General features: G+C 35.3%; 1 protein-coding gene across 1 annotated transcript in view; it reads left to right on the top strand.

Moving 5' to 3' along the window:
- Window positions 1-13,148, top strand: part of MALRD1 (MAM and LDL receptor class A domain containing 1) — a 512,454-nt gene that overhangs the window by 63,994 nt on the left and 435,312 nt on the right. Inside the window, exons 11-12 of the mRNA XM_043480161.1 lie at window positions 1,237-1,383; window positions 7,054-7,151. Coding sequence (XP_043336096.1) covers window positions 1,237-1,383; window positions 7,054-7,151 — 245 coding nt within the window. The remainder of the gene's footprint in view (window positions 1-1,236; window positions 1,384-7,053; window positions 7,152-13,148) is intronic.

The raw sequence follows: 13,148 nt of genomic DNA, 5'->3' as shown, positions 1-13,148 counted from the left end.
CAAGCAGTGATGCAGTCTTTTAAATTTTGAGACAAAGTCGCTGGTGTAGGGAGGCTTCCAAGTATAACCTTTGGTATCAGACAGCTCAAAGTCTGGATATTCCATTTACTAAAATTTACCATAGGCAAGTTACTTGGCACTAACGTTTCCAAAAGATAATTACACTTGCTTTGTAGGGTGTTTGTGAACACAGATGGTAATATATGCAAAATACTTGCCACATACTTGGAGCTCAGTGGGAATACATCTATTCTTATTTTATTGAAGATCATAGAATTGTGATCTGAGGGAGCTGTCAAAACTTTAGGTGTTTTCTGACCGAGACCAAGCATTGTTTTATCCTGCTTTCTGTGATGAAAATGTCTCTGCATAAAGACGAATACTTGCAAATATGTTTTAAATTAATTGCATGGATTTATCTCCCAAACCACTATCTAATATAGACTGGTACTATAATTCTTATTTTAGGATAAGGAAACTTTAACAGATAGAAATTAATTTCTTGACAGCACAAATCAAGTTGTTAGAATTTCTAGTGCGCTACCCAGTCCACTGAGACTTGCTGTTTTTTTTCCTCACAAATTTGGTGACAAAGCTATGAGTGGTGTTTAGGAAACTTACTCTAAATCCTGACTTTCTCCAAAACTCATTATTTTGTGATAAATGTAGGAACTTAAGTATTTTTCAACTCTGTAGTTGTGTATTAAGAGGAATGAAAAAAAGCGAAGTTCAAGAATATCTAATTTACTTGCAATCCAAAGTGGCTGGGGATTTTTTTCTTTTCTTTTTTTTTTTTTAAAGAGAAACTGTTAAACTAACATAATAGATTGAATTCTAAGGTGCTGACCTCAGGCTCTTCAGGTGTCCAGAATTAATTTAAATTCCATCCTTTTAACCATCTCAGCGGGTGAATCTTTTTCATCTTGGCAGTTGAATTGGTTACTCTGAAAAGCTGCAGAGTTTTACCTTGTGTCATTAAATGCAATAGAGATGGCCAACCAGGAAGAAATGTGCCAGGTGTAGATAGAAGAGTGTAGAAGGGCGCTGCCTCACGCAGCACGTGGAGAACTTTGTGAGGTTGGAAAAAGCAAAACGACTCTGATGATCAGAAAACATTCTTTACAAAGTAGAGTGATGGTCCTGACCACCCAGGTTGATTGGCCGTGCTAGAGTCGATGTTTCCCTGCTTGCTCCCCCTTTGTTCTCCTCACTTGTTTTCCTTTGTGTCCTTAATAGCCAGTCATCTCAGGTGTGACTTTGAGTCTGGTTTCTGCGGCTGGGAGCCATATCTCACAGAAGATTCACAGTGGGAATTCGTGAAAGGGTTGCCCAGTGCAGACCCCCATCTTCCTGATGCTGAGCACCCAACAAGCACAAATCATGGTAGGATATTTTCCTCTTTTCTTAACATTTTTTGTTGTTGTTGTTGTTTCTCCTTTTGTGGGATAATGATTCTGTGCATTTTCACTTCCCACTATAGACTGTATTAAGTGGAACTCTGGTTTGTCTTGCTTTCATTTCTTCTAATCAACTTAATAATTTGTGGTTGAGTTTTCTGAAAGGAGCATTGTTTTAATAACAAAACATTTTGTTACACCTTTTAAAAGGTGGGATTGAAGGCATGAAGAGGTGAAAAGTCTTCTGATAATTTTCTCTCCTTGTCATGAATCATGTATAGTAGGCTTACTTTCATTTTAGAGCAATCCCAAGTTTTGCAAAACAGAAAGAATAGTTTAATCCTTTTTCTAGGAAAAGAGAACAGATATAGCACTAGCTCGAAAATAAATTGCAAATACTCTAATACAAGTTAATCACTCTTAAAGCTTCTTTGTAACAGTCTTACTTCTTCCCCGTACATCCTTTTATTTTAACCAGCGGTACAGTTTTTACATATCCCCTTAAAATAGAGCAACCATAACAAGCATTCCACTGAAGGCTTGTAAAACTCCGAGGAAAATAAAAGGGTTTTGTTCTGTTTTTGTTTTGTTTCATGAATTGCAAAGGTACATTAGTTTCATACTGACTTTATAATAACACAACTGTGCCATAGATCCTCTTTAAGCTTGTATAACCTCCACTAGACATTATATCTGTTTCTCCTTTGAGATTTCCAAAGAAGTACACCAAAACTAATAGTGTTGACTGTGTTTTTAGCCATTGGAAATTGGGGTTAGTGGGGGAGGATGTTAGGGGACAGAGAGGGAGACTTTGGCTATTCATCCCATCTGTTGTCTAAAACTATAAAGTCAGCTTATTATTTAACAGTAGATTAAGATCTTAATTTCTGCTCTTGTGCCAGTGGGTCTTATTTTTCCCTTCAGATTCTGTGGCAGATTGGATTAAATCTGAAGTTTAAAATAGGAAGGAGACTATTAATTATTGGAACTATATTTATTACTAGTACATTTCCTCCAAGCTTATATAATGTTTTCTTAAACCAATTGAATACATACCATATATTAGACCTGGGTGTATACCAGTGGAAAGATATTTGAGTTGTTCCTACATTTTGGTGATTATGAGTGTATAATTTGCCGACGGGTTTTGTCTGGACATAAATTTTCATTAGACTTGAGCACTCTGTCCAATTCCTATGTATAATTAATGTTTCCACTCTGGTTCGTAAAAAGACCCTACTGTTTCTGGCCCTTTATGACCTTGGGGCAGTGTTTCAGCTGCTCCTTTTAGAAGGGTGTCCTCCAGCCTCAGGCGCTTTCCTTATGCCCATGGCCTGGTCAGTACTCAGGTGGAGATTTGGAGAGAACTCTCTGGAGATCTCCGGAGTTCACTCTCTTTGCGGCTCTCCTTTTCCCGGAACCCTGCCTCATGAATTATGGCCACTTGTGTTTCCCCAAACTGCAGGCTTTTCAGCTTGAGAAGACCACCACACTGCTGGCTTCCCCCTCCCTGACGGACAGTTGAAAACTGGGTTTAGGTAGCAAGCTGGGAAAATTGTATAGCTTTGTTCGTTTGTTTCCTCTCTCAGAGATCATTGTGATTCTATATTCCCATTGTCCTACATTTGAAAACCATTATATAATATATATTGTTTTGATTTCTTTGCTAGTGTAAGATAGAAGACTGAATCTGATCCCTGATATTCAACCTTGCCTTAAAACAGAAGGCAAAACAAAAAATTTTGTTAATTTGCTTAATTTCTGTGGTCTGGGTATGCTGTAGTATATCTAGCCATCCTCTTATTGGATAACAATATTATGACAATGCTGCAAAATCTATACTGCTATGCATTTTCTTATATGGGGACCTTTAATTCTATGCAGTAAATAACTAACAGTGATGCTCCTGTTTTTTACAGAAAGATATATACTTTCTCTCAAAATTTTAATACTTAAAATTCCAGCAGCAAAAGGAGTACTGTTTTCTATTTGTCTACCATCAATAGACATGCTAGTCTCTTAATTTTTAAAAAATTTATGTGTAAAAAATGATTTCTAATATGTAACCTTGATTTGTATTTCATGGAAAGATGATCTTTTTCAGATGTTTCTAATTTTTTCCATTTATTTAGATCTTTAATTTCTCTATATTTGAAGCTCCAGTGCATAGATTTTAAAAAGATTTTGCTACCATTTCCTTAGGTTTTTAAAATTTTTGCAGCTATATTAAATGTTACATTTTAAAAACTTAATTTTTGGAGTTGTTGCTCTATATATAAATGTAGTTATATTTTAAAATATTGACCTTGTATTCAATGACCATGCTTATTTTAAAATTATAGTTAAGAATTTATAAATTATGAGCTCATAATTATTTTGTCTTCAAAGATTGACAATTTTATTTCCTTCTTTCTAAATCTTAAACTCTCTATTTTCAGTTTTATTGTTCTGACAAGGACTTCTGGAAAAATGTTGACTAGAGCTGGTGATAGCTGCTGTACTTGTCTTATTCCTGTTGAGGGGAAAAACTGTCAATAATTCAACCTTGAATGCTATAGTTACTAAAAGGTTGTTTTGTATAGTCACTAAAAGGTTGTTTTTTTTATCAGATAAAGATGTTTCTATTTGTAGTGTTAACGTTTATGTATATATGTGTGTGTATGTATATGTATGTATATAAGTTAATCTGTTAAAATTTGGTGCATGCTTTTCAGAACATATTGTGATAATCATCATTGTGATACTCTCTTTTTTGTTTATAATAAAATGAACAATTTTTTCAAATATTAAACCACCTTGTATTCCTAATGCAAGCTTCTTTTGACTGGTTTTATTTATGATTTCTTCCTGCATAATGGTATATTGGTGATATTTTTACCTAAATTCATTATAAGGTCTATTCTCTAATGTTCTCAAAGCGTCTAAGGAATCCTTTCTGGGCCATATTGCATTAAAAGGGGTACATCCTTTGCAAAAGGTGAGGTTGAGGCTGGCCTGGACAGTGTAGCCCGGGGAGGCTGACCCCTGTATTCTTTATTTTTATACTGTGCTGGTCAGCTAGCCCCTCTGGGGTTACAAGAGTTTTACAAGAACAAGTTTACGATGAACAGTTCAGATGAACAGGATCAGTCTCTTTGGTATGCTATAATTCCATAAGTCTCTTAACTCAGAGCATTCTATGGTGCAGGATTTTAAGAAAATAAATCCAGAGATATATTTCTGGAAGTACATGGAATAGGGTCAGAGTTCATTCTCTTTAGGCTCTACCTGCAGATATAAAGTTAAAGTCAATACTGTCTGTTTTTCAAATATTTGGTTAAAATGTTGAGATTGCGTTTAGCTTCCACATCAGTTTTCACTAATGTAATATTTCCATAATATTATCTTTTTGTCTAAAAAATGTTATCTCTTTTCAGTTAATCAGAAGTCTTATAGTTTTTCATGGAGTTTTATGATGTTCCTCATACAAGTCCTGTTCTTTTCTTTTTAAATGTATTTCTACATATCTTGTATTGTCATTGTTAACTGTGAGTAGAATATTTCTTATCATTCTATATTCAGGGTCTTATTGCTAAAATAAATAAAATAACTTAGAAGTATTTCTCTGTTTGAATTTACCTTGCTAAATTCTCTTATTGATACCTGTCTTTATTAAAAGAGAAACTGTTGGAGTTCTGATTTTACAATTACGTTATTGGCAACACACTTGGAGCACTATCTCTACTTTTCTGTTGTATTTACTAGAAATTCTATTTTCTTGACTTGCACATTTGCTAGACCTATGAGATAATATTAGTCTAAGATAAGTAATACTATCTTACTAATATTTCCTCTAATTAGTAATGGTGACAGAATTCTCTAGGTAGTTTCTCATAATTAAAATAATTTTGTTGTTGGCCACTGAAGACATTATTTATTTTGAGGTAGATCATTCATCTTTATTGTTTGTTTTTAACATTTTATTGAGATTATTGGGAATGAATGACTATTTTTCACAGTCTTTTCAATATTTGTTTATATGATTCTATTATTTTACTCTTTAATTTGATCTTATTGACTATGTTGATAAGACTGTTAAACCAAACTTCTATTCTTGGAAAACTCATTGGTCGGGACACAGCATTTTTTTTTAAGAATTGCAAATGCAATTGAGAGATTTTAATTAGAATTTTGTATCTATGACCATGAGTGATATTGATCTATAGTTTTATTCTCTTTTCATCATTCTTAACATTAGAGATATCTGGCATCATAAAATGAGTCAAGGAGCTGTTCATATTTTTCTAAAACCTGTGATATATGCAAGTAATGTGCAAATATTTATTCTTTAAAAATTAAATAAAATTAAGCGGTGGGGCCACACACCCTGGTAGATTGTTTTCCTATCACTTTTGCAGTTAATTTTGTGGGATAATCAACTTGTTCAAACCTTTTGCTTCTTTTACATTTTGGAGTTTTAGTGTTTATGTGTTTCATTCTTCATTACTTGTTTGAAATTGTCCATATTGGTTTAAATGACCAGAGGAGCAAGATCTTTGAATGTTGTTAATGTTTAGAATTTTTATTATTCTTTTGGCAATATTCAGTTGATTTTTACTTGAACCTGAGGATTTTCAAGCTGGAATAATTTTTCAAAGTCATCTTTTCCTACTCTTGTAGGTGAAATAGAGAATTTAATGGACTCATATACTTTTTCTATTACTCTTAGTCTGGAGTTGGGAACAGTAGGCATTATCCTTCCCAATTGGGTTTGGATTTAAAGCCCATAGAAACTGGGTTCTGTTTTTCTCACTCAGAGACCACACTGCTGACTTGCAGCCGTGGTAGTTTGGTTAAACATGTGGTGGTACCTGTAACACATTTAATTCTGAAATCCTTTTCATTCTGTGCAGTCAGCATTGATCTAAGAAAATTCCCTTCTGAATGTGTTTTATTTCATCAAAATAGTTGTCTTTCCAGGTTGCCCATCACTCCATGATTATCAAAGGGCAGGATCAGACCTTGACATTGTGCAGCATAGACTACCTTGTAAATTTTCATTATTACCCTGACCACTCTTCTGAATGTGTGATCTTTCGAGCTGCTAAGAGATGTTATCCCCCCTGTACATTTGCCATGAGCACTTCCACTGTAGTTAAAATCTAAAAGCAGTTATTTTGTTAACACTCAGATTACATCTTTAATTAAGCTTTCACTCCCACTAGCACAGACAACAATGACAAACATGTAAGCCCCAGGAGAAACCAAGCTCAGTCTATAGGCTCTCATCCTTCAGTACATCCAGAAGAAACTTGCAAGTAAAGATCTCCTGGGAATTTTCTAAGGGCATACTGAATATCTAATTGTAAACTTAGAAGCTTCATTTAATTTAATTTCAAACTGTGACTTGAGTTAAGCCAATAAAATATGTTCACTGAGAGGATTTAGATCAACAGCTTATTTTCCATCAGTGAGATTTTATTTCAAATATTTAGTGTTATCCATATGAAAGCAATTCATGGTTATCTGTGGAACTTAATGGTAAAGAAGTAAAAATGTAATTTTCTTTATCTGATTGACTGTTGAATGTGTGCACAGTTGAACTATTAGAGCAAAGAACTGCCAAATGTACAAGAGAAGAACTTTTATCCACATGACTTTATGTTTGTTTTTGCAGGATCATTTATTTATTTTGGGGCACATCAACCACCTGCAGTGGCCAAACTTGGAAGTCCTGTTCTTACAAAATCAGTCACTGCCTCTACCCCATGTCAGGTAACCAATTATTGGAATTTTCATTGGCTAGTCTGTGGTTATAAACTGTTAGGCTTGGGTTGCTCCAGCTAGTAAATGCCTCCTATGTTTTACTACTATTTTCATGATGTATTGAGAGATTTATGTGAGCTATTTCACCAGGAAATGTCATGTCATTCCAAAAGACATTTACAGCCTATAACTTGCACCCTTTGTTTGGGGGGCCTATTAAAAAATATTTCTATCATTTTGTATTCTTTCCCTGTAGTTCTTTCAATAATTTAAAGCTGTGGATACACGTTGCCCCAACTGCTTGTTATTTTGGCCAGAAATGTTGCTAATAATTGAGGAAAATAAAAGCAGTTTAACAAATTCTGTTGAAAAAAAGATGAAAGGATGAATAAATAAAGACAAATATGTGCAGGAAAAATAAATATATTTCCAGAATTTTATTTTTTCATTTAGTCCTTCTGGTGCCACTAGACACAGACCAAGGGGTAAAACACTCAGTTCATTCCCACAGCATAACAGAGAAGAAGGCAAGGGAACTTTGGAGTCAGATGAACCTGGTTCCAATTTCACTTCTGCCACAGATGATATGCTTTGAGACTCAGTGTCCACACTGGAAGTGTAGTGTTAGAATACCTTCTTCACGTGGTTGTGAGAATTCAAATGTGATTAAATAAAGGATCTGGGAAAGTATTTGGGACATAGTAGGTGTTCAATAAACATAATCTTTCCATTTTTCCATAACACTAATGTCTTCATTAGAAGTTTCTATCCTTTTGAGAGTTCTAACACGTCTCTGAACCTGTAGATTTCAGCTTTCTTTTTCTCCCTTTGCCTATCAGAAAATAATGAAGGGATCAGTAGTCCCACACACTAAATTCCTTGCCTGGAAATTCAGGGTTACAGAATTAATTCAGGCATTCCTGGTGATAAATTACAGATCATTCAGAGGTGTAAATTTAATTACAACTTTAAGCTTGATATAAGCCTGACAGAGTGCCTGCAACTCTTAATAGATTGTCCTACTTTGTTGTTTTTTTTCTTTGTGTTTTTGTTGTCCATATCTTTGTGAGAATTTGAATTAAAACAGTGGCTTGAACTCTACCTCCATCTCACCCACTTGGACTCTAGACTCTCCCACCTTTGGTTTATTTTAATTAAATCTGATGTGACTGATATAGATTTTTTTGGAGAACTTGTGAAACAGTTACTTGCTCTTTAAAAGCACTTTACAGACTTACTGAACTTTAATTCAAGATCACAAACCAAAGTAATGCAACTGCTGTTGTTAAATTCATTAAAGACACTAGATAAAAAGGAATGGAAAGTATTAATTCTGCCTCTTTTACAGAAGTATGAAAACTAACATTAAGAACTTATTAGAAATTCTGAGACTCATTAAGAAATCATACAGCTCTCTTCTTTTTCAAGATGATTTGCATTTCCCATTGTTGTGTGTGGGTAGCCGTTAATTTGTGGTCGTTGGGGTTGACCCACAATTTATGATTGTTTCCACTTGAGGACATTTTTCTTTATTGTGGCTTAAGTTTGAAGCTTACCTGTGGGAGCTATTGGGTTGGAGCCTCAGTAAAAGCAATGAACAATTTAGATTCTTTGTTGTTTGTCTCAGAACAAAGTCCTCCACCTTTGTTCTCAGATGCTGATTTAGGGGCTTGCCTTGATTTGTGGAAAAATAAGAGGTTACAGACTGCCAGCAGAAGTCTTTGTTCCCTTTTAACTGCATCTGCTTGAATGTTAGGAATCTTTGAGTTAGAAGGATGGATATTTGGATTACTTCATAGTACTTTCCAGCTTAGAATTATTATTCGATTGTTATAGGTTATTCATAGTCTGAGATGCACATAGCTACAGTTCTCTCCCATAGGAGTATTCTAAGAATATACCATTACTTTTTTAGAAGTCTGTGGTAATGTGTGTTTCTTTCTTTCATGAAAGTTACAAAATAAGCTAACAGAACAAATTCTTATCTTCTTCAGTAACAAGAAAATACAGCTGATCTTCCTAATTGGAACCTATTGATCACAGCTATATTCATGGAATAGCAAATGCTCTTTGTAATAAAATAATAAAGTGAGGCAGTGAGATAACCAAAGTGGGGAACTTATGATTAAAGCTTTCATTTTATGAAATTATATGATTGTTTCTCTACATAATCCTATCAGGCTAATACAGCTAAGAATATTTTTTTGAAAGGACTTTAAAGGAGTATGAAGCTTTCTTTTGAAACTTTTTCTAACAGACTTTTAGGGTCATTTTGCATGAATTACATTGTACTTTATGTGTAGACTACACATGTCATCGACATACAGAATTGGTCCTGCAACTATGCAGTATTCAAGGTGTGGACTTTTATTAAAAGCTTCAAAAGCTCCATTAGTCACTGGTGGAAATTTGGCATTTTTCCTTAGAATAGCCAGGAGATAGGACACACAGAACATGTGGAAGCCAGAAGTTATTATTTCTTACTGCTGTTGAATACTGTTTTTAATAAATCAGGAAATATAGAATATGAAAGAGATTTGTGAAAATATTAATATTTTCTGAGCTCTCATATTTGAGTTACTGTTTGAAAGACCAAATATCTCACTTCACAATTAAATACAGCAGGACTGATAACATGAAGCTTCTGCTTTCAATGCTATTAATAGTTTATATGTTTGTCTTTTGTTTGTTCTAAATTCCCCAACACATATTTGCTATTCTAAGTCTTTAATTAAAAATTCTCAAAATTAAAAAAAAAAAGTGAATAGGTATATCAAGAAAAAGATTGATGAGACAAAAGATAGACTTGTTCCAAAAATGAAATTTGAGGGTCAGGCTACATGTTTGAATCAAAGTATCCCAGCAGCCAGTGCAGAGAGACATGTGAGTTTTCATTTGGTTCAGGTTCAAGGAAGTAAAAAAACAAAAGAAAAATAGTTCTGAGACTTCTGAGGGCACACATACAAGTGTAAATGTTCTTTCTCTGACTCAGGGCACACCTGTTACTTCCATACTTCATGTGGATCCTAAAGGGACAATAGAAACACGTTTGTCGTAATATAGAAAATATTTGCCAAAATATAGAATTTAGTGAAAGATACTAGTAGCAGTTCAGTGTTAAGTGCTTCACAGCATGATAAAAATATAATATATGTAATACCAGAGTGGGCAGCCATTCCCTTCTCCAGAGGATCTTCCTGACCCAGGGATCGAGCCCGGATATCCTGCATTCCAGACAGATTCTTTACCATCTGAGCCACCAGGGAAGCCCAATATGTAATATTATCTGTAATTATATGTAATATATAATGTAACAACATATAAAGTAAACATATATAACATATATATATAAAACATTTAACAATATAAATTGTAACAGTGATAATCCACTTGTAGCAACTCTCTCAATGAGTTTTAAAAGGCCATGTTTTATCATGTTCCCCAAGTAGAGTGATGAAATCTTATCAGAGAGAAATTTAGGAAATTTGCAGCAGGGCTTGAAATGGTGCAATCATGATATGTTCTTTGCTTTCTTTACTCCAAGGATAGTGTTAGATCATGTTAGAGATCCTGGGGTTCCCCAGTGGTGCTGGTGGTAAAGAACCCGCCTGCCAGTGCAGATTAGATGTAGAAGACTGGGGTTTGTTCCCTGGGTCGAACTAGAGTGGGTTGCCATGTGTTCTTGCCTGGAGAGTCCCATGGACAGAGGAGCCTGGCAGGCTGCAGTCCTTTGGGACACACAGAATTGGATACAGCTTAAGCGACTTTGCATGCATGCATACATGTTAGATATTCTAGAGGAAGCAATGGATTTTGGGGAGAGGTTGAGCAGATATTCTTTCTTACTGGACATGGTCAAAACACACCCGGATTAATGATTTAGATGAGAAAAGATCATATTTTATTGAAGACTGCAAACTTCCACTTAAGCTCATTCAGATAAAGAAGTCAGGGAAAAGCATGCTTATGACTAGGAGTCACAAGAATCACTATAGTAGTAGTAGTGTTAGTCACTCAGTCGTGTCCGACTCTGCGACTCTACGGACAGCAGCCCGCCAGGCTGCTCTGTCCATGAGATTCTCCAGGCAAGAATACTGAAGTGGGTCGCCATGCCTTTCTCCAGGGGATCTTCCCAACCCGGGGATTGCACACACATCTCTATGCATTGCCTGCGATGCAGTAGACCTGGGTTTAATCCCCAGGTCAGGAAGATTCCCCTGGAGAAGGGCATGGCAACCTGCTCCAGATTTCTTGTACTCCAGTATTCTGGTGATGATAAAGGGGGATGTATGAGAGAGAGAGATGAATGCTCCCCGTCTACTCATGGACTTATTCCCAGCTGAGTTTTGAGGAGTTACAGATATCTTGTTTCTTTCTCTTTTTTTGGTGTGTGTGTATTTTATTTTTTGTCTTATTCTGGATCTTGAAGATATAGCAGGTGTTGAAAACATCAGACAGGAGTTGATGTTTGTGGCCGAGAAAGCAGAGATAACTGTGCATTTGGAGAAAATGAGAAAAGACACGAAGATTTGACCAATAAGCTCCCTCATAGGGAAGCAAAAGGAGTCAAGAGCTTAAGAAAGTTGAGGAAAAAAGCAGGAAATCTGGAGAGTAGAGTTCTGATTGGAGACAAACCCAAACCAAATGAAATAGCAAAGAGAAATAAGGAAGACATTATTTTGAGCTTCTGAATAATGTCCTGTTATATCTGTTACTAATAAGTAATTCCTAGTTGTTCCCAATCACATTCTTTTGTAGAAATTGGCTTTTCCTCTGGGAATATCACAGGGCACTGTAGAAATAGAATAGCAAGGTTAGTTATTCAGTCTGCACTCAGTAACTAATAGTATAAGTCACTCGATCAGATGTCCTTTCTTTTTATAGTAAAATGAATGATTCAGTATTTAAAAAAAATAGACAAATAATATAAAATCAGAGAATACAGTAAAAACAGTAAAGTAATTTGAGCTTCATTTCTTTTCTCTCCAATTTGCAATTAAAGGAATTGCTTTGTTGGAAGCTTTTTAAACCACATGAAATTCTCTTGACTAAATTGTTTCAGTGTCTTACATAGTCACCCTGTACATACAGTCCAAGTTGTGGATATACAACTTACTGAAAATCCAGAAGAAATAAAAGCAAGCCTTTAATATTAACATTTTATATAACTGCTTTTTTTTTCCTTTGGCAGGGGGGCACACCAGGTCTTAGTTTCCTGACTAGAGATCAAACTCTTGCCCCTTGCATTGGGAGCACAGAGTCGTAACCACTGAACCACCAGGGAAGTCCCTACATCCCTGCTTTTTAGTGAATCAGACATAAATCAAGATAGTAGTTTCCTTTAACTGATAGTTAATAAATACATTTTAAATGGTTGGTGTCATTTTAATATGTGTTTCCCTGGTAGCTCAGTGGTAAAGAATCAGCCTGGCAGTGCAGGAGATGTGGGTTTAAACCTTGGGTGAGGAAGATCCCTTGGAGAAGGAAATGGCAACCCACTCTAGTATTCTTGCCTTGGAAATCCAATGGAGAGAGGAGCCCAGTGGGCTGCAGTCAGTGGGGCCACAAAGATTCAGACATGACTTAGTACTAAACAGTAAGAACAGCAACATCATTTTAATATACATGCTTGGTAGTTCTTCTTAATAGAATTTTCTGTGATGAAAATTGTCTTCTGCATCCACTATGGAAGTCACTAGCTACAAACAGCTACTGAGCATTTAAAATGTGATGATAACAGAGAGTGAATTTTTTGTTTTGTTGAATTCATGTAAATTTACATGTAAATAGCCACCCTGTTTTCATATGCTTGTCATTATACGCTTAATTGTTCCTTTTTGTTCTCTCCCATAAAACTTTGAGGTCCCTAAGGACACCTGATTCCTTGTACATTTTATAATACATGGGGGGGGGGGGCGGTTCTCTCTTATCACTCTCTCTGCAAGTCTTTAGACATTTATTTATATTTATTTATTTTTGGCTGTGCTGGGTCTTGGTTGCTTTGTG

This window comes from Cervus canadensis, chromosome 10 (genome assembly GCF_019320065.1).
Source record: "Cervus canadensis isolate Bull #8, Minnesota chromosome 10, ASM1932006v1, whole genome shotgun sequence".
In the NCBI taxonomy this organism is placed as follows: Eukaryota; Metazoa; Chordata; class Mammalia; order Artiodactyla; family Cervidae; genus Cervus; species Cervus canadensis.
Note: the sequence above shows the minus strand (reverse complement) of the source record. Positions and strands in the feature narration are given on the sequence as shown.